The sequence below is a fragment of the Miscanthus floridulus genome, chromosome 5 (assembly GCF_019320115.1).
Source record: "Miscanthus floridulus cultivar M001 chromosome 5, ASM1932011v1, whole genome shotgun sequence".
Lineage (NCBI taxonomy): Eukaryota > Viridiplantae > Streptophyta > Magnoliopsida > Poales > Poaceae > Miscanthus > Miscanthus floridulus.
In genome coordinates, this window is record NC_089584.1 from 87,060,658 (window position 1) to 87,082,612 (window position 21,955).

Below are 21,955 nucleotides of genomic sequence, written 5' to 3' on the forward strand. Positions count from 1 at the left end.
ATAAAATGACACTTTGAGTGTTTTGTTCATAATATTTCATTTTGTAACCATTCATAACTATTACACGTTTATGTTCTCAAAACTGAGTTTTGTCGATTTTTTCCACTTTTCTCACGTGCCAATGTGGGATCAACCGAATTAGCGCCTGCATAATTACAAACATAAATTACTTGAATAAAATCAACAAAGCAAGTTAGCGATAATAGTGAACAATAGTGCTAAACAACACCATACCAGTGGTCGTGGGATGGCGTTGGTTCCACGCATTCACAAGGATAGCTCCTTTGTATTTTTCATTATTGCACCAATGTCATTAGTTTGTGAGCATGAAAAAATAGATATCGGAGATTTCTTCCTATCAATATAAAACATTATCTTAGCCACATCACGAAAATATCTATAAAGTAGAGTCTGTGAGTCTGCGACGCCGCGCACTCCGTGATTGTGTTAAATTTATAAACTTTGCTTTTTGGATTAAATGTCACTTTAACGTTGATATTTAATTTTTACAATATTATTATCTTATCGTGCGATCCATATGTTTTTAGTACAAAATGTTAGCTATCTCGTAGCAACGCACGGACACACTAACTAGTTAAAAAAAAAGAAATAGGAATTCCTTCCACGAAGGGGTATTAGCTTATGGTCCACCTGTCAGTCTCTAGTGCCACCCCGTTCACAGTCCCAGCTCAGATCCAAGCTCTTACCCAAGCGAACACCACGGCGCGTCGCAGTCGTCTTCCTCCCCACGCGAGGCCAGATCCAACCTGCCGCGGCCGACCACCACCATGGCTCCCACCGTCCCTTCGGCGGCGAAGTCCGTCTCTCCTTCACAACCCTCCGGGTTTGCCACTGCCCCCCGCTCCGCCACCCAAAACCTCCCTCCTCCCGAACCCTAAACTAACCAGGCAATTGGCGACTCTGTGAGTGCAGGAAGAGCGAGGTGGCGGATCTGAAGCAGCAGCTGCGGCAGCTGGCCGGGAGCCGCGCTCCCGATGCGGACGACCAGCGCCGTGATGTCTTCAAGAGGGTGATCTCCTGCATGACGGCTGGCATCGACGTGTCGGCCGCCTTCGGGGAGATGGTGCTCTGCTCCGCCACCTCCGACGTCGTAACCAAGAAGATGTGCTATCTCTACGTAGGCGCCCACGCGCGCGCGCACCCGGACCTAGCCCTCCTCACCATCAACTTCCTCCAGCGGGACTGCCGTGATCAGGACCCCACCATCCGCGGCCTCGCGCTCCGCAGCCTCTGCTCCCACCGTGTCCCCAACCTTGTCGAGTATCTCGTCACGCCACTCACGACCGGGCTGAAGGACCCCAGCGCCTACGTCCGGATGATCGCTGCTGTTGGCGCTGCCAAGTTGTATCACATATCTGCCACCGCCTGCATTGATGCTGATCTTCCTGCTTCGCTCAAGGCGCTCATGCTCTCCGATCCAGACGCACAGGTGAAGTACCCTGCCACGAACTGCTTGGTGAAGCTATGCAGCAATCGTATCACATTATTGCTAATTTGTTTCAGTGACCGCAACCACAAGTTAATTGAACAACTGTTGAATTGTCACCAAAAAATGAACCTTTTGCATTCTGTGGATTGAACATGGAGCTGGAAATATGTGTTCGATGCACACAGAGCGAATCCCAACTCTGATTGAGTTTAGGCACTGCATGCCAATGGTAGCTGATAAAATTGGGGGCACCATGTAGCTGTCTGGTTTACAGCTTGCTTGATTACATAGATAAATGAAAGTGGCTACTGTGGCTGCATATTCATGATTATTCCCTTAACAACAAAACTACTGTAATCTGCTTTTTTTTGGCTATATTGGCTGTTTTGCACGTTTCAGCCACCTACAGTTTTGTCGTTAATTGGTTATAAAGGGCCTGTTTGTTTCTGCTCATAAGCGCGTTGGCGACCGAGATGCGCGGAAAATCCTGCCGAACGGTCTGCGTCGCTCGCGCGTTTCGCAGCAGAAAATGAACGCGGCTCGGCGATTCCCAAAACGCGGCCTCGGAGCCGTGTTCGCTCAAACGCGAACGCGCGATACCGCATCGTAGAAACAAACAGGCCCAAAGTATTGAGTGAACACCAATTTTCTTCTTGGCTTTTGCTTAGATTGTCTGATGACATCATTCAGACTGAAATTTCAGCCTCTCTTGTATATAACCTGTTCTTTTAGTTTTGCACGACAATTTAACCTGCAACATCATAAACTCTAATTGCATGACAATTTAACCTTGTGATGTTTGTACAATACCTGCAAGTTGTTAAATATGAGTGTGAATTTGAAGTTCATTGCTTCTACTTGTTTTTGTGTATAGCAGAAGCTATATGCAGGAGACTTTTGAGTTTTCCTGATCAGAATCAAGTTTACAAATCCATTGTTATTCATTTCTGGAACATCAAAACTCAGTAGCTGAAATGAGCTTATGTAGTTATGTTTGTGGTGTGGCTTCTGTTAAAAGGCGTTTCAGCTATGAACCTGCGAAGTATTTTATTATTCTGATCGATTGCAGTTGGTGCTTTGGTTCAACTGATTAATGATGGGCCCAATCCATTGTTGTTCATTTCTGGAACATCAAAACTCAGTTGCTTAAATGAGCTTATGTTTGTCGCGTGACTTCCATTAAAAGGCTGTTTTGTAAGTTCTGTGTTTCATCTATGAGCCTGTGAGGTATTTTATTATTCTGAACGATTGCAGTTTGTGCTTTGGTTCAACTGATGAATGATTGGATGTTATCTTGTTGAATACTGTGCTTTTCTGAGATAAGCTGATTATACCAGTGACTTGCAGGTAGTTGCCAATTGCCTACATGCATTGCAGGAGATTTGGACCCTAGAAGCTGCTAACTCAGAGGCAGCAGCAAGAGAGATTGAGACATTGTATAGCAAGCCAGTGGTATTTTACCTGTTAAACAAGTGAGTTTCAACCTGGCTTTGGAGCCTTTTCTGTTAAATAACCCCAATGTGATTTTTCTTGAGTTCTCTATTTTTATGTGCAGGATCAAAGAATTCAGTGAATGGGCACAGTGCATTGTTCTTGAGTTGGCATCAAAGTTCCTTCCATCTGATAATAACGAAATATTTGACATAATGAATCTGTTGGAGGATAGACTTCACCATGCAAATGGAGCTGTTGTTTTGGCAACAATTAAAGTTTTTCTCCATTTGACAATGTCTATGACTGATGTTCATCAACAGGTGCACATGTTACTCCCAGAGACGTGGTTTGGATCATGTTGCATTATTGCTATTGCTTTTCAGAAGCATTTAATTCTTTCTTGTTCTGGATATGAGATTTAAGTATATGAGCACCTTTTTAGGAGGCATAAAACAATAAAACAAAATCTTACTTGGATTAAGATCCCATAACAGACTAGCAGAGGACATCACAACAACCTCCAAATGGGTCTCTAGATGAGTCGTAGCCTTCTTACATTTATGTTATGATATGCAATCAATACGATGAATGTGCCATTTCGAATGTCTGTTAGCTGTAGATAATGCTGTTATTTGGAAGTTAATGTAGCTGAATATTTTCTTAATTCCATGGACACTTTATTTCTTTGGATTTCTCATGTTTATGGGTTAATTTTTGTCTTATTTTTGTGTTTGATTTATCTCACTGGCCTTTGGTGGAAGATCCATCTAATCTCTTTTAGCTCCTCTGTTTTAGGTTTACGAACGTATTAAAGCACCCTTGCTTACTCTGGTGGGTGCTGGCAGTCCTGAACAGTCATACTCTGTGCTATGCCATCTACATCTTCTGGTGATGCGTGCTCCAATGTTATTTTCCTCAGACTATAAAAGCTTCTACTGCCAATTTAGTGATCCTTCATATGTGAAGAAGTTGAAACTTGAGATGTTGACTGCTATAGCAAATGAAAACAACACATATGAGATTGGTATTTGCCAGATATCCTATTTCCAACTATAATTTGATATGTTTTTACTCATTAATTACGATTATTTAAAAAAAATACTTTGCATGTTTCCTCCCACCAGTCACTGAACTGTGTGAATACGCTGGAAATGTTGATGTACCAATTGCAAGAGAGTCTATCCGGGCAGTTGGAAAAATAGCACTGCAGCAGTATGATGTTAATGCCATTGTGGACAGGCTTCTACAGTTTCTTGAAATGGATAAGGATTATGTGACTGCTGAAACTCTAGTAAGTGTTTGTAATGCTAGTTACTGACCTTTACTCGTGATCTAGTCTAGCAGGATTACGATTTACAATCTTGATGTTTCTGATTAAAAACTAAAATGCAGGTCTTGGTGAAAGATCTTCTCAGAAAATATCCTCAATGGAGCCATGATTGTATAGCTGTTGTTGGAAATATCAGCAGCAAAAACATTCAGGAGCCAAAAGGAAAAGCAGCTCTCATATGGATGTTGGGAGAATATTCACAAGACATGCATGATGCTCCATACATCCTTGAAAGTCTTGTTGAAAACTGGGATGAAGAGCACTCTCCTGAGGTACCAACATGTTCTTATTTTGTGTCGTTTATCTTATCCAGTAGTTGACCAATGTTTGAAAAAACGCAATTAAACGCTCGCCTAGGCGCGCTTAAGCGCTGAACGGAGCCCCAGCGCCTCGCCTAGGCCATAGGCGTCAAATTAAACACCAGCCAGTGGGTAAGTGGCGTGGAATCAGAGGAAATTAGGAGGAAGGTAAGCTAGCGCATGCAGAGGCGAGCGGCAGGAGCATGTGTGAGCACGGTGGGCAGCAGCGCATGAAGAAACAGAGATCTTCTTGCGCCGTGGTCACGGCCGCCATCTCCGCATCTTGCGTTGGTGCCAGCAGCAATGAGAATCTCGAGCACCAACACCTCCTCAAGTAACCACCGGTGCAGCGTGGCCTTGTGATCCCACACACATCTCCCTGGTGCTCCTAGACCTTGCGGCTTTGCGGGCTGAGACCTTGGGGCTGTGCGGGAGGAGACCTGCGGCTGCCGGCGTGCGGCTACCTGGGAGGGAGACGGAGGGAATAGAATGGGAGTGGATAAGGCTGGGGGGTAGGGTTTTTAATGGGCCTGGTCCTCTTAATGTCTTCTGGGCCAAGAGAAATACTACTGCTGGCTTTGCTTGGCCTGTTGTAACAAGGCTAGACGTGATGCAATAATGCACTTAAGAACAGCCTGGCAACAAAAAAAATAAAATAAATAAAATAAAAACAAAGCCTTTAAGTCCCAAACAAGTTGGGGTAGGCTAGCCTGGCAACAAAAAAAAAAAGAAAAAAAAGCACAAATGTTTAATCACGTTTTATCTCCGCTTTAACGTCCTAGGCGCTAATCAGTGGCCTAGCGCGTAGCGCCTTTTGGAACCTTGTAGTTGACTATGTTGTCCCATATTTTACGTGCTATAATGGGCTCCAGTACACAATTTTCTTACATTTTGTACTAGGTTAACAAAGTTGCTAAAACTATTGTCCATATAGCAAGGAAAAATAATGATCTTATACTTTTTTCTTATGCTTGCATTGGAAGTTTGTTGTTCATAGTACTCTAGTAAAAGATAAGTATGGTTTTTGGCTGTGGGCAGTCAACCATTTCAAATTTTGACTTTGATTATGAATTACTTTTTGTTTGTTGAGTTTGTATATTTGGAAATGATACTAGTATTTGTCTTGAAAAGTAGTTGTATACTATAATTTTGCCATACTCTATGAATATAATACAACATTAGATTAGTTGTCAAAGTTGTTTTAGGGGACTGCTGATGTCCAAGATTGCACTTATTTTTAACTGAGAGTACATACATGACTGACAATTTTGTGTCCCAAAATCAGTAACAGTAGCATACACATTTAAGATAAGGGAGATCGTTTAATTACAACTGAAATTTTCTAATTGGTGGAATGCAAGTTTTGGTATCATGTATGAAAACCATTTACTTCCTGCTACACACTGAAATTGAGGATGATTTTGTTGCCCTTATCTGAACTTTCATCTTGAGCCGTGTAGGATTACCCTGATGTTAGTGTAGAATTCCATGCATCTGCTTTAGATTTTTTATGGGGTGTCCCTATCCATTAGCTACTCATTCTTGAACTCCACTTAACTTTTCCATTGATACTGTATCTTGAAGGTTCGCTTGCATCTCCTGACAGCAGTGATGAAATGTTTCTTTAAAAGACCTCCAGAGACACAAAAGGCACTAGGAGCTACATTAGCAGCTGGTCTATCTGACACTCACCAGGTCAGGATTTGTTTGAGTTTCTGCTATAAAAGATGGATTATGCATCGCCACTAGTGAAAAGATTTTGATCTGGCTAAACCTCACATCTGTTGCAGGATGTTCATGACAGAGCGCTTTTCTACTATAGGCTTTTGCAATACAATCCTAATGTAGCAGAACGTGTAGTAAACCCTCCCAAACAAGCTGTCTCTGTATTTGCAGATACACAGAGCAGTGAAATCAAAGATCGGATATTTGATGAGTTCAACAGTCTATCAGTTGTATATCAGAAGGTATGCAAATTAATCTGATCTGAACTATTGCTAAAAATTTTACATATGGAGACCTTTACTTGCTATTTTATATGATTCTGATTATCATATAGGGTGTGTTTGGTTGCCCGCATATGGGTGTATGCATAGTTGTGTTTCGATGGCTGCATTGGGACTAATGCAGCATTAAACAATACAAAATGGGGCCTAGAGGCTGCATTGCCTAGTACGCAAAATTTGGCCAGTCTGTGGAGTGCAGGCTTGCATAAGCTAGGGGGCCCATGGAATTGGACCCTCACCTCTCTACCTCCTGAGCCCCAGTTTGCACGAGATGCAGGCTGTTGTGCTGCTACCAAGCACACCGCCGCTGTTGCCCTGCCAGTTTTGCGCTTCATGTACCATCGGTGAGGTGGGAGGTATCATCTCCCTAGAAGGCCTAGATAGGGCGATGCGGTGAGGCGTCACTGGGATCTTGAGCACCAGAGGTCCCGTTGGAATCTCGAGGGATGCTGGCCACCACCACGGCACTAGCCACACTTCTGTCTCGGTGCCGCACAGAAGCCCCCCTGACCCAATTGACTTTGGTGTTGGCAGTTAGCTCGGCCTCTGCATCAGAGATCCAGGCCTTCACCTTCACCTCCGTGTTCATGCCAAGCTCGCCAGCCACCTTCCTGCTCCGTTCCTCGCCCTGCACAGACCAGAGCTTGCTACTCAGCTCATAGATCTCATTGATGCCAGTGAACATGAGGGTTGGGGTCCCTGACGCTCTACTGCTGTTGTGCCTGCGTGGCAGGCTTGGCAACAAAATGACATCAAGCTTGACATACTTGAGTGTGATCTTGGCCTGATTTGTTATCTCCTTGGTCTGGTTCTTGCCTGATGTGCTCTAGAACTCGTTGAGCATGAGTGTTTTCTTTCTGTTTATTTGGGGTTCTTGGTTTGGAAATCGCCATTGTGGGTGTGAGGAGGCAGCAATGGTCTTGTTGTTTGGTCTTGAGGGACTGGAGGTGGGACGGAGGTAACAGATTTTATTCGTACCATGAAAATAAGGAGACTATGGGCCTGTTTGTTTTGCACCCAGGCAAAGCTGCCTGGTGCGAGCGCAGCTCCCAGGCGTCCAATTTCGGGCGCCTGGGGCCAGCTGCTCGCCTGGGAGGCCACGAAGCAAACAGCCCCTATATGCAATAAAATGCAGGCAATCAAACACGATCTTGCACAGTGCAAAATGTTCTATGGAATCAACTGAACACCAGCACTCTGCGTTAGTTTATGCTGGTTTAGGGTATCCTGCATTGGGCCTAATGCTGTCTAGGAGGGATGCAAGCAACCAAACGCACCCATAAATTATGCTAATGGGCCTTGTGATTTCCACTTTTAAATTCATTGGCCATCGCGGTGCAACTTTTACTTTAGTACCCTTTGCTTTCAAGTTGCCTTCCCTTTCAGTGATGACTGTACTTTAATTAATGTTTTGACATACAACAACAACAACAACAACAACAAAGCCTTTAAGTCCCAAATAAGTTGCGGTAGGCTAGAGTTGAAACACAGCAGAAGCAATCAAGGTTCAGGCACGTGAATAACTGTTTTCTAAGCACTCCTATCTAAGGCTAAGTCTTTGGGTATATTCCATCCTTTCAAGTCTCCTTTTATTGTCTCTACCCAAGTTAACTTCGGTCTTCCTCTGTCTCTCTTCACGTTACTATCCTGGCTTAGGATTCCACTACGCACCGGTGCTTCTGGAGGTCTCCGTTGGACATGTCCAAATCATCTCAACCGGTGTTGGGCAAACTTTTCTTCAATTGGTGCTACCCGTAATCTATCACGTATATCATCGTTCCGAACTCGATCCCTTCTTGTATGACCGCAAATTCAACGCAACATACGCATTTTCGTGACACTTATCTGTTGAACATATCGTCTTTTCGTAGGTCAACATTCTACGCCATACAACATAGCAGGTCTAATCACCGTCCTATAAAACTTGCCTTTTAGCTTCTGTGGTATCTTTTTGTCACATAGGACACCAGATGCTTGGCGCCACTTCATCCACCCTGCTTTGATTCTGTGGCTAACATCTTCATCAATATCCCCGCCTCTCTGTAGCATTGATCCTAAATATCGAAGGGTATCCTTCCTAGGCACTACTTGACCTTTCAAACTAATATCTTCCTCCTCCAGAGTAGTAGTGCCGAAGTCACATCTCATATACTCAGTTTTAGTTCTACTGAGTCTAAAACCTTTGGACTCCAAAGTCTTCCGCCATAACCCCAGTTTCTGATTCACTCATGTCCGGCTTTTATCAACTAGCACTACATCGTCCGCGAAAAGCATACACCAAGGGATGTCCCCTTGTATGTCCCTTGTGACCTAATCCATCACTAAGACAAACAGATAAGGGTTCAAAGCTGACCCTTAATGTAGTCCTATCCAATGTTTTTAAGGCGTCGCTTTGGCGTCGCCTAATCGGCAAGGCGCTACAGGCGGGACGACTTGGCGGACGACTCGCCTCAGATTGGTATGGCGTCCGCCTTACTACCATGGCGTCCGGAAGTCGTCGATTTGGCGTCCGATTCGTCGAAATCGAGCAAGGCGGGCGCCATACGAGGATGGCCACGGTAGGAAAACGCGGGCGCGGGAGAAAGGACGGGGAAAGTGCAGGCGCGCGGGAAAGCATCGCGCGTGCGGGAGATTAGGCGCGCGGGGAGAGAGGAGCGCAGGAGAAATCAGAGAGCAGAGAGAGGAGCGCTCGCAGGGAAGACGGACCTACCTGCCCGCCCGCGCGAACGCGTTCGCCCGCGCCGCCGGTAGAAGCTGCCGCCGCCGAGGCTCCGCCTCCCCCTCCCCGCGGGACGCCACAGCAGACAACTCGCCTTACGGGGAGGCCTCTGTTCTGGGCGGCGGGAAAACGCGTGAGAAGGATTGGAAACGGCGGGGAAAACTGAGAGAGAAGGGGTGCGCAGGAGAAACAGAGCGCGCCGAAGGGAGAGAGAGCGGGCGCGCAGGAGATTCACCAGCAGGAGAGCAGGAGGGGAACCAGAAGCCGCAGCTCGCCCGTGCGGACGCGTTCTCCCGCGCCGACGGGAGAAGTTGCTGCCCGCCCGCCGCCGAGCCGTGCGGCCGCCTGTGTGGGCTGCGGCCATGTTCCCCCAATCGGCGCTGACCTGCAACATCTTGCCTCCTCTGTTCCTCCTTCGAGCTGCAGCGTCCAAAGCCCTTCTGTTCCTCCGTCTATCAAGCAAGACGAGCAACACATCTGGAGGAGAGAGGGAAGCAAGAGACAGAGAGGGGCGGAGGCGGAGCGGCAGTGGAGAACGAGAGAGAGAGGTGCGGCGGCGCTGGAGAGAGAGGATTGGGAGTTCGAGAGATGAAGCAGGAAGGTCAAAGGTGAGGGGTATATGGGCTGCCTGGTGGGCTGGGCCAGACTACTTGCTCCTTCTCCTTTCTTTTTCCTTTTTCCTTTTTTGTTTTTCTTCATTATCTACCACTTTAAGCTGCTCTTTTAAGATTCCCTTAAGATGTTAAGGCGTCGCCTCGCCTCACGCCTTAGTCGCTTAAGCATAAGGCGGTAGTCAGTCGCCACGCCTCGCCTTACCGCCTTGAAAACATTGGTCCTATCCTAATCAGGAAGTCATCCGTGTCTCCATCACTTGTTCGAACACTAGTCACAACATTGTTGTACATGTCCTTAATGAGCCCGACGTACTTCGTTGGGACTTTATGTTTGTCCAAAGCCCACCACATAACATTCCTAGGTATTTTATCATAAGCCTTCTCCAAGTCAATAGAAACCATGTGTAAGTTCTTCTTCTCCCTATACCGCTCCATAACTTGTCTTATTAAGAAAATGACTTCCATGGTTGACCTTCCGGCATGAAACCAAATTGGTTCATAGAGACCCGCGTTATTGCTCTCAAGCGATGCGCGATAACTCTCTCCCATAGCTTCATAGTATGGCTCATCAAATTAATTCCCCGGTAATTAGTACAACTTTGAATATCCCATTTATTCTTGTAGATCGGTACCAATATACTTCTCCACTCGTTACTCATCTTGTTTGATCGAAAAATATGGTTGAACAGCTTGGTTAGCCATACTATAGCTATATCCCCGAGGCATCTCCACACTTCGATTGGGATACCATTTGGTCCCATCGTCTTACCTCCTTTCATCTTTTTCAACGTCTCTCTGACCTCAGATTATTGGATTCTCCGCACAAAGCGTCTATTGGTGTCATCAAAAGAGTCAACCAACTGAAAGGTTGTGTCTGTATTCTCACCATTGAATAATTTGTCAAAATACTCTTGCCATCAATGTCGGATCTCATCCTTCTTCACCAAGAGATGCCCCCTTTCATCCTTAATGCATTGAACTTGGTTGAAGTCCCTTGTATTTCTCTCACGAACCCTAGCCATCTTATAAATGTCCTTATCTTCTTCCTTCGTACTCAAATGTTGGTAAATATCCTCGTAAGTTCTACCCTTTGCCACACTTACAGCTCGCTTTGCGGTCTTCTTTGCCACCTTGTACTTCTCTATATTGTCCACACTCCTGTCACGGTACAATCGTTTATAGCATTCTTTCTTCTCCTTAATAGCCCTTTGGACTTCATCGTTCCACCACTAAGTATCTTTAGCCTCGCCTCCACTTTTTTTGGTTACTCCACACACCTCTGAGGCTACCTTTTGAATGTTGGTTGCCATCTTCTTCCACATGTTGTTTATGTCCTTTTTTTTCTTCTAAGAGTCCTCTTTGATAACCCTTTCCCTGAATACCTCTGACGTCTCCCCTGTTAGTTTCCACCACTTTGTTCTTTCAATCTTTAGCTTGTTTATCCCTACGGGCACGCACATGAAAACGAAAGTTATGTTGAGAAACAACACACTTCCCTGGTATCACCTTGCAACCCAAGCATGCTCGTTTGTCCTTTCTTCTTGTGAGGACAAAGTCAATTTGGCTAGAGTGTTGTCCGTTACTGAAGGTCACTAGATGAGATTCTCTCTTTCTAAAGAAAGTGTTGGCTATCATTAGGTCAAAAGCTACCGCGAAGTCTAGAACTTCCCCTTCTGATTCCTACTACCATACCCAAAACTTCCATGAACTGCCTCAAAACCTACGCTTGTAGTACCTAAGATCTCCTTCTATAAAAAGCTTCTTACTACTAGGTATAACTCTAATCAGGCCATCTAAGTCTTCCCAGAATTGTTTCTTAGCACTCTCGTCGAGGCCTACTTGGGGGGCATACGCACTAATTACGTTCAAGACCATATCACCAACGACAAGCTTGACTAAGATAATCCTATCTCCTTGCCTTCTCACTCCCACCACACCATTCTTGAGGCTCTTATCAATCAAAACTCTTACTCCATTTCTATTCGCGACTGTCTCTATGTACCAAAGCTTGAAACCTGTATTGCCCACCTCCTTCGCCTTCTGATCCTTCCATTTAGTGTTTTGAACGCATAATATATTTACACGCCTCCTAGTCGCGGTATCAACTAATTCTCTTAACTTACCTGTAAGCGACCCTACATTCCAACTACCTAAACGGATCCTAGTTGGTTCGACTAGCTTTCTTACCCTTCGCACCCGTCGACTCAGATGTGAAGATCCTTGCTCATTTTTCACTACACCCGGGCGCCGATATAGCGCGCCACTAAGGAAGCGACGACCTGTGGCAGAACCGCCCGAAATACCACGCTTATGGAGGCGCTCGTCTTCCACCAGACACTAAGCACTCTGAAAGCAAGCTACCACGGGCGATATCCGTCAGACACACCCCAAGGGAGAACCCTAAAGATCCACATTTTTTGCCCAAGGATCCAATAATGAGAACGAGTTACAATACTTGTTCATTTCATACATCAGAGTTTCTTAAAATACATTATTACAATACCAAATATCAGAGTGCGGAATGATAAACAACGGAATTTAAAATAAACATTTAGCGATAAGAACGAGGATCCGTCTGAGCCCACCAGAAGAATCCTCCACACAACGGTACTTCTCAAGCATCACCTGCAACAGGGGTAAATGAACCCTGAGTACACAATGTACTCGCAAGATTTATCCGACTAGTGGGAATAATTTTCCGTCTCTAAAGAATATAAGAAACTTTATGGTTTGTTGGTTTTCTTTTAGCAGAAAGCAATACTAATAGTGAGTCCTTATTTGTGTTATTATTATCAGCCGTATTAAGTTATTATCTATCCAGTCTATATAAGCACATGTTCTACTTTCGAGCAAGAGTTGAGCAATCAGTTCCATTTCATCACCTTTCATCTTTCAATTCTTACTACGGTGCTAGACACGAAACAAGCCGTACCGGATCGTCCGACGATTCGTGAATCAATGCCCCCAGCTGGGTACCTCGAAAACACACGTCCCGCTTGCACCCCAGGCACAAGCAGGACTAACCCATCACCCTCCTGTCCTGGGTGTCCAGGTCCTCGTCCAAACTTGGACTCCAAGCCTCCACTCCTGAGTCCCGGGCTCAATGCGGTGCAAGGACCTCCACCTTCCCCGCCTCCAATCAGTCGGTCCGGAAAGAGCCGAATCCACGACAAGAGAGCAACGAGTCTTCCCTGCGCCCATACCCAAGTATGTGCTCGGGATAATAAATCTGTGACTTGCCCACGATGTCTTATGCAACGACCGGTCCTTAATTGACACAGACAGGGAAAAAGTGTAACCGAGCTATGCCTTGTTGGCCGTAGGACACAACCCCTTACACCCACCAGTACCCAAACCATATCCCTGTCCGGTCGTCATTTTTCCTTTCCATCATTTATCATGAGTGATCATAATTATCACCTATTTGTGAGTAACGACAGGCTACCCACACTACCAAAATTCTGAGCATAGCAGCTACTCGACCTGTACTAGTAGGACTCATAGGTAGATATATTCATGCATGTAGTTTTCATAAAATGCCTGTAACGTAAATGCACATTATAGATATATATTCAGTGATAATTAAAATAGGGGTTATGCATTAGGGCTTGCCTTGGGCAGGCGACGGGTTGGCAAAGTCAGCTCCAAAAGGCTCCGGGGCTCTCTCCTGCACGAGGATCTCCTCGTACTCCTCGATGACTTCCTCGTACTCCTGTTCGTTGACAGGCATGAACTCTACCAACTCGTGATCTACATGCATGAAATGATGATGCAACACTTAGTAATACGACAACAGCAACTCTTAAAATAAAATACATCTATCAAGCTACTAAGTGAGTCCTACCGACTAAGCTGCTAAGTTACCTACTGTTACAATTAACAAGTACGAAGCATGCCATATATTATCTTAGCAACTAACGCATTCTTACTTCTAATACCGATTTATTTTATATATGCTAAAACGAGGGGTATTAGCTACTCTATTTATCAACTTATTCTAGGACTACAAAAATTACAGTGTGTACATAATAATCTAATGGTCTTGCTGTAAAAATTTCATGGCTAAAGCTATCATCAATTTGCCATAAAAATTTCTACAAATATTAATCTACATAATACTAAGCTCTCTAATTTGAATTTATGAACCTATCATTATCACAGCTAGTTGTACTCCAACTACACTAACAGATAGATGGCATTTTTGTGACTCTCACAAACTTGGTTTCACTATTTTTGAACATCTACAAGATTTACTACAATTTATCAAAGTTCAGCTCAAAACTAAATTGAATAAGCATTTATTAATTCACTGGAAAATAGAAAACCAAACTTGAAAACACGGCCCACGTCCGTGAGACGAGCGCATGCTCGCGCTCCACCGGCGCGGCCCACGCGGGGGCATGGCCCAGCTGGGCAACGCCGACCTGCGACGAGAAGGCCTGCGCGCGACGGCCGTTTTGCGAAAACGCCCCTGACCTATCGACGAACCACCCTGAGATCCACGACACTATTTCTACAGACAGCTACTTCGCAGATAAGCCCTCGGAACAATCCTTCTTCGCAACGGCGACACCCTTGGCCACCTGCGCGCGCACCGGCGCGGCGGCGTTGGCGCCGAGCGGTTACGCCGGCCAGACCAGCCCCTCCCCGCCCCCAATTTCGAGCCGATGCTCACCTAGGCGTAAACCCGAAGCGATGGGCGGCGAAGCGGCAAACAGAGTTGCTGTCCCGAGCTCCTTCCACGATGGCGGACTACTCCCTGCGGCGGCGACCACGTTCCCGTGAGCCAAGGCACAGGCAACGTAAACGAGCTCTAGAATGGGTATCAACAACTCACCCCGAACCTACCAGACGTGGCGGATTGACCGGAGGCAGACCGAGCCGAGCTGGCCGCGTGCGCACGGACGGTGCGGTGGCGCACGGCGTGTTAAGGCGGCGTCAGGGATGGCTAGGCGGCGGTAGCGATTAGGCAAAAGGTGCGCAGGGGAATGAGTGGGTGGAGCCGAACTGGCGGTGTAACTAATTGAACTTGAGCAGCACTAAAATAGAGATTTTGCCGACGACGCGCGCCATGACGGTCTTAACGACTCGGCGGGAGGAAAGCTCCAAATTGGAGCACGGCGCGGCAAGGCTCACAGTGCAATGGGGTCGGGTGGCTGGCGGACTACGCAACGGAGCCGTGGACCAAGCTAATTGGATTGAGGTTGCTCCACCAGGGCGAATTTGAAAACGCGGGTTCGTCGGCCATGGCGACAGCGGAGATAGGGGAGGACAGACGAGGCTTGGCTCGTTGCTGCCGTGGCGTGACGCGGCTGTCAATCGGTGTACAAACAAGTACGACTACAGGACGACGGGGAATCGACCAAATGCGCTCAGGACGGTGGGCCGCACGGCCATAAATCGCAACCGACGACGGCGGCTCCGTCCTCCACCGCAGTGGCATGGCGCCGGTCAGCGAAAGCGTCGCATCGAGGCGAATGCGCTGACAATACAGACGGGGCAAGGCCATGCACAACAAGGCGACGTGCGGGCAGGGCCAAACGTGGCCACGCTCTCACGGCACCGCAAAGACGAGCGCGAGGCGGCAGGCGGACGCGACGGCGTGGCAGAGCGTGCGCAGGCGACCTCGCACAAGCAGCCACGGCCAGCAACAGCATAGTGGCGTGACGCGCGGGGTCAGCGACATGGTGAAACGGCGCCAGTGGCCGAGCCAGGGCAACGGGCCCGCGACGACGGTGGTGCTGGCTGAGCGGCCAGGATGCTGGCGTGGCATGCGCGTGCGTGTGCGCGCGTGCGTGGCAGCGGCGGTGCGGGTGCACGAGCGCGTGCATGAGCGCGGCAGCGCGCGTGTGTGCACCAGGGGCAGGCCAGTGCCGCGCGCCAAGGCGAACGGAACCTGGTGACCGTGGCCAGACGCTGCACTTGGCCAGGAAAAGTGCCTTGCACGCTTTTTAAAGCTGCTCAATACTCCAACTCGATGATCCAGTTGCTACACCCACTATTTTACGTTCGAGATGGTGTATCAAGCTAGTAAAACAAACTCTCAAACCATGCCACTACTTAACCTGATCGTCCTATAAACATTGTCGAACTTAGCTTCGTCGACCCATTTTTTAGACTTAAGAAAAGTGACTAAGTTTCGATCGGTTTTGAGTCAACTTCGATTTTCCAGGCTACCAAATAAGCTAGCTAGCGAATGCCACTCTCGACCGCGAGTATTTCATCGTCACCTACGAAGTTCGTACTACGAACTTTATTAAAGTTTTGTCTATGTGTTCTATAGCATTTTCTTTCACTAAAAAATCGTCTAGAACTCTGCGATAAAACGCGACATGAAATATAAGATTCGTTTCGCGTTTCCGATAAACGTTTCAAGTCACAGGAATTTATTTACACATTATATTTCATACACTATCATATAATCATGATGCATATGCAATGTTTTAGCAAAAATTGTACACTGTAACACCGAGGGTGTTACACGACCCGATCTCTGTTCACTTGACACCATACCCAGATCGCGACACGGCGCGTCACCAAGGGGGTGCCGACCCGGCCCTTGCCCATTTAACACCATACCCGGGTTCCGATATGGCGCGCCGCTAAGAGGGTTACGCCCCAACGGTTCCATTTCGGGTTTCATCCCCATTAGAAGGGCTAGATTTAACGTTGGCTCGCCACGCCTATCACAACCCTCCTCCTTTACCAGGGCTTGGGACCTGCTATGTTGAGACAACATAGGCGGAGTTAATTAATGTTTTGACATAGCAACAAATAATTCAGTTCTATAATAGATTATTTATTTATTTTTGACTAACTGAAGGGCGGGCCTGGTGCAAGCGGTAGAGTCTTACCGCCTGTGACCGGAAGGTCCTGGGTTCGAGTCGCGGTCTCCTCGCATTGCACAGACGAGGGTAAGGCTTGCCACTGACACCCTTCCCCAGACCCCGCACAGAGCGGGAGCTCTCTGCACTGGGTACGCCATATTTACTTTTGACTAACTCCAATAACTGGTAGGGGGGAGAGATTTAAATGTAGGGCTTTGCTGAATACTAATTGGCTTGTGGATTTTGGTTAACTATTGATCTGTATTGTTCTCAATGATTTTGTTAAATGGGTGGTTGATTTCGAGCACTATCAACTTGCCTCCTGGCAGATTATGAATTCTTTAGTAAGTTCCATGATATATTGTCTTTGGTTTTCCTAAAAAAAGACGATGATTTTGAATGAAAGAACTGTATGGAAGGTTGGTAACATTGTATTTTTAGCTAATACATCATACAAGAGATTGAGTGCTGTCTTCAACTGTAAAGGCAGTTGTAGGCCCATGATAAGCACTTCTGCAGACCGTTGCTTGAGGTAAATTGAATTAAGCGACTCAAATAGAGTTCATGCCTTTGCTATGTATCGGTATCGTGTGGTGATATTCTGTCATGCAAAAACAGTGAAACACATTCCTTTTATGGCTGGAGTAATTTTTTTCCACATTTCTTTGATGTGCACTTAATGCAATTTACAAATGTGGAGCTGACAGTAGCATGTGTTCATAGCAAGGCAGCTATTCAAAGTCTGTATAAAAGGTACTAACATCTATGTATTTGGCAGCCATCGTACATGTTTACAGATAAGGAGCATCGTGGACCATTTGAGTACTCGGAGGATCTTACAAGCTTGACTGTTGGGGCAGATGATCCAGAAAATGTAATTTCTGCCCAAAGATATCAGGAAAATGATAATGATCTTTTGCTAAGTACTTCAGATAAAGAAGACAATGGTACAAGAGCCAGCAATGGTTCTTCCACCTCTACATACAATGCTCCTTCCGATTTGATTAGCCCTTCTTTGATAAGCTCTCAAACACCAGCTGAAACTTCACTAATAAATACTGGTGGGCCGACATATTCCTCACAATCAAACTTCAGTCTCGATGACCTTCTTGGCCTTGGCGTTACTGAAGCTCCTGCTCCACCACCACCAGCACTGACCCTTAACTCGAAGCCTGTGCTAGATCCTGGTACGTTCCAGAGGAAATGGGGCCAGCTAGCATTGGCGCTGTCTCAGGTATGCCTACTATTAGGTTTTTGTCAATGCATTTTCTGATTACAAGCAGAGCAACATACGCCACATAGCCTTTTCACATCTTGGTCGATTTTCTTACTGTTTTGCAAAGTAGCCCACTGCATGAGATTTTTTTTTTTTTTTTTTTTTTTTTTTTGTTACGGTTGTCTAATATATTTGTTTCTGACGGAGAGTATGAAACTAGAAGTTTGTTCCAATTCATGGCCTCTGAACAGTGATTTCGCCTGATTCAGGGTCATGATTTAGCGAAGTGGTCTAATGAATTTAAACCCTGAGTGCCATGGTTGTCTAGGGCGTATCTTACCTTGAAATTTATCTCCCAATATGTCTGATATCAACTGCCCTATGTTCTGAGCTATGTTTTTTCCATTCTGATCTGTACTGTGTTTCGTTGACAGGAATGTTCTTTGAGTCCACAAGGAGCAGCATCATTGATGAATCCCCAATCACTCATCCGTCATATGCAAAGCAATTACATCCAATGCATTGCTTCAGGTGGTCAGCCTCCGAACTACAAGTTCTTTTTCTATGCTCAGAAAGATGGGGCTACTGCTTTCTTCCTTGTTGAATGTATTGTCAACACAGCATCAGCAAAGGCGCAGCTCAAAATTAAGGCTGATGATGGGACTGCTGCTGAGGCATTCTCAACTTTGTTTCAGTCAGACTTGTCCAAATTTGGGCTTTCTTGATCCTGAGTATTTTGTCTGACCGATTCAGTGGTCCACAGTTTTTTCTGGCTTTCACAGTTTGCCACCACTCTGCTGCCTAAGCTTGTCCAGTGCTTGATCAATCTATTGGAGAATCAGAGTAGAAGGTGCAATTCGAGGGCATAGCAATATATTATTATTAATAGATTCAGCAAGAGAGCACTGGAGTTTTGCGGAGGAAAATCTTATTTGTATTATTTGGGTGAACTGTGCATTTGTACATGACTACATGTCACCCAGATAAATAGCTGGGTTATTTAGGATTTGTACTAGTTTTGATGCCTTGGTCTCTTCTGGAGGTCCTTCTTTTTCTTGAAGGATGTAGAAACAACACACAACACCCCCTTTCATGTATGCTATTTACCTTTATCTCTTGCACAGATGATCAATAAAGATGTTTATTCCATTTTGATTCTCATTAACAAGTACTCCATGTTCAGTCATCGTTGCCTCAGTTAAGTTCTCTTAATTTTGACAGTTTCTATAGAAAATAGCAAATGCGCTATCATGACATCTCATTGAGAGTAACAATAATTTGATGTTGTGGCTGTTAGTGCATTGCGGATTTTCCGTGCATTGCTATCAAAGTTGCTAGTAGAATGGCGTAATTTTTGCTGCTACTCTTCTATAAACTGTAACAGCAAAGCACTCTAAGCTCTAGTTTCGAACCGAACCGGTCTGCATGTGCATCTCATAACTTACGTGTAGCAGATATGTCGCAAATTTTGTTACACTTGTTTTGAGTTTTGAATTTGCCCAAATAAACAAAGCAGAACATGTGTCTGGGAGCAACATCCAAACATGTGCCTGCGAGCAACATCCACCACCTCTTGTTGGCAATGACAATTGTGATCAATGAACACTCATTATGATCAATGAATACTCCTACGCTTTCTAATATGAAAGTGAGGCAACCAAAATTCACAATCTCAGCGAACATGAGACATCCACAAGACCATAACCATCCAAAACATCAGCACACGCAAGAGGCACAAAAAAAAACAAAAATTGGGTACACACAGATGAAAACCGATATAGTTCATACCCTCGTATTCATAGCAGATCACATAACCAAGAGATTTTGATCCGATCTATAGAAGACACATCCGCCAATACGAAATTATTAAACCATATCATCATAGAAAAAGCCTTCAAATTCGCCCAGAAAGCATGAGCCGCCTTCTTCAACTCGATCTCGGACATATCAAAGCAACTGAAGTACCAGCTACAAACTACTATAAAAGCAGACGGACGGACCGACCGCATCCGGGCCGGCCTTGTCGGGGAGATCCCATCCCATCAGACGGGGGAGAGGAGCTGGAAGACGGAGGGCTTGGGCTCGGAGTTCATGCCGATGACGATGACGAGCGGGATGAAGCCGTAGTGCGCCACCACCTTGGCCTTCTTCATCGTCCACGTGGTCCACTCCTTCACGAGCCGCACCGTGGTCGCCGCCGCGGTGGCGTCCTCGTCGGCGGCGGCGCCCTTCTTCCCGCCCTTGCCCTTGGGCTTCGACTTCAGCGACGGACGCGAGGCCATGGCGATTCCCCCCGGACTGCTGGATCCGACGCGCCGAGCAAAACCCTAGGGAGGCTGCCGAGGCGTTTGGGGATTGTTTGCTCTGAGAGAATGGTGCGGAGCCCTCCTGTTAATAATATTGGTTGGTTAGTGGGCTATTGGCCCACTTATGGGGTCACTTTGCAGGCCTGACTGGCCCTGAAATATTGGGCTACGCTTTAATTAAGAAATGAAAATGGCGAAAAATGGATGGGCTGGGCATTCTGGGCTCGTTTCTAGTGGGCCAATCTAATAGCAGAGTCTTTCTTATCTTTGAGATGCCGAACGATTATTACTATATCAGATTACATGTTTGAGAGCCGACAAAAAAAATATAATCTGTCTTTGCCCCTGTTCGGCTTATCCAGAAACTAGCTTGTTCGACTTGTTTTTTCAGCCGAAACAGTATTTTTCTCTCACAACAATTCAGCCAGAACAATGTTTTTTAGCCAAAATTCAGCAAGCCGAACGGGGCCTCAGAGACTTTGCGACGTGATGACCATATGTCTGAAAAAAAAAGATGACCCATACGACGAGCACGGCAGCAATGTCGCTATCAAACGTTGAACACTATTGTGTAGAAGTTAGGTATGCTTTTCCGCATATCCCTCTCACCTCTGCTACGCCGTGCGCTAAGATTGATAGAAGACGAACCCCTATTTTGCTGGTGGTATTTCGGCTGATTTAATATTGTTTCTATGAGAGAGAATAAATCGAAATAAGCATAAGTCGGCTGAAAGTAGATGAACAAAACAGGGTGGAAGAGGCTATGGGGCAAGCACTTTGACGAGTCGTCGTTGCCATGATGCGATCTATTAATGGTCAATTTAAATTTGTTTACAAAAATAAAGGCCATGGTAAACTGCAGCTAGCTTATGTAATGCTCGTACTACCCATCATTATTTACTACTCCAGTATATGAAGCTAGCTGACCACACGTAATATGGGTGTCGATGATATATTCAACTGAAGGGAAAAGTGGAATCCAATACAGCACTCGTGCAACCGACGGGCCGGGACTGACCACATGCATGCACCCGAGTAGAGAAGGCATTGAACCACGTGCACGCGAGAATGAGTGGGCGCGCACGAATGCATATATCCACTCGCCCCCGGGCCGAGATCATGCTTCCCTTCCCCTTTCGGAACGATCGAATTGTTGACACAACAATTTCTATCGCAGGTTGTAAACCGTCCGAGTCACAGCCCAACCAACAACCCCCGCTGTCTTTGTCGGAACCGACAAGGCGTCGACACATCGGGGACACGCATCCATCAGATCGCAGGAAATTGGCGCACGGGAACGGGACCGCGCGCGGTTTGCACCTGGCACGCAGGACGCCACGCACAAGATCCTCGCGCGCGCGCATCCATCCTGCTATCGCGGCGGCCGCCCATTCACACGGCACCCGATCCCGGGCTGGCCCGTGCGTCGGCGACGCCGCGGACAGCGATATACAATCGCACACGTGAGAGCGCGGGGTAGGAAGCGGCGGTCCCACGGCCGCGCCGTAAAGCTTGACCGCGCGGGGCCTCTGAGGCTGACAGCCCGGGCCCGGCCCGTCCTGACTCCTGCAGCGCACGTACGTGACCGGACGGCCCGTGCCGCCTGCTCTGCATCGTACTACCGGGTGGGGGCCCATCACCACCGCCACGTCCTATGCTTCTCGCTCGTGGACGGGCGTGGCGTGCGTGACGCGACACAAGCTGGGACCGGCCGGCCGGCCGGGCATTCGTGACCTGTGACTGAGGAGCCGTGG

General features: G+C 46.6%; 2 protein-coding genes across 2 annotated transcripts; one reads left to right on the forward strand and one right to left on the reverse strand.

Annotated features, from left to right (window-relative positions):
• The first annotated feature begins 689 nt into the window (after window positions 1–689).
• On the forward strand, window positions 690–19,044 carry LOC136450182 (beta-adaptin-like protein A). The gene is made up of 11 exons (XM_066450531.1): window positions 690–844; window positions 934–1,450; window positions 2,798–2,922; window positions 3,006–3,204; window positions 3,680–3,908; window positions 4,009–4,175; window positions 4,277–4,486; window positions 6,098–6,208; window positions 6,304–6,480; window positions 17,458–17,913; window positions 18,330–19,044. Exons 1-11 carry the CDS (start codon window positions 789–791, stop codon window positions 18,618–18,620), a joined length of 2,538 nt encoding a protein of 845 aa, XP_066306628.1. The 5' UTR covers window positions 690–788; the 3' UTR covers window positions 18,621–19,044.
• Window positions 19,045–19,484: 440 nt separating this feature from the next.
• On the reverse strand, window positions 19,485–20,265 carry LOC136452524 (mitochondrial import receptor subunit TOM7-1-like). Its single transcript, XM_066453133.1, has one exon. It carries the CDS (start codon window positions 20,175–20,177, stop codon window positions 19,938–19,940), a length of 240 nt encoding a protein of 79 aa, XP_066309230.1. The 5' UTR covers window positions 20,178–20,265; the 3' UTR covers window positions 19,485–19,937.
• Window positions 20,266–21,955: the final 1,690 nt, after the last annotated feature.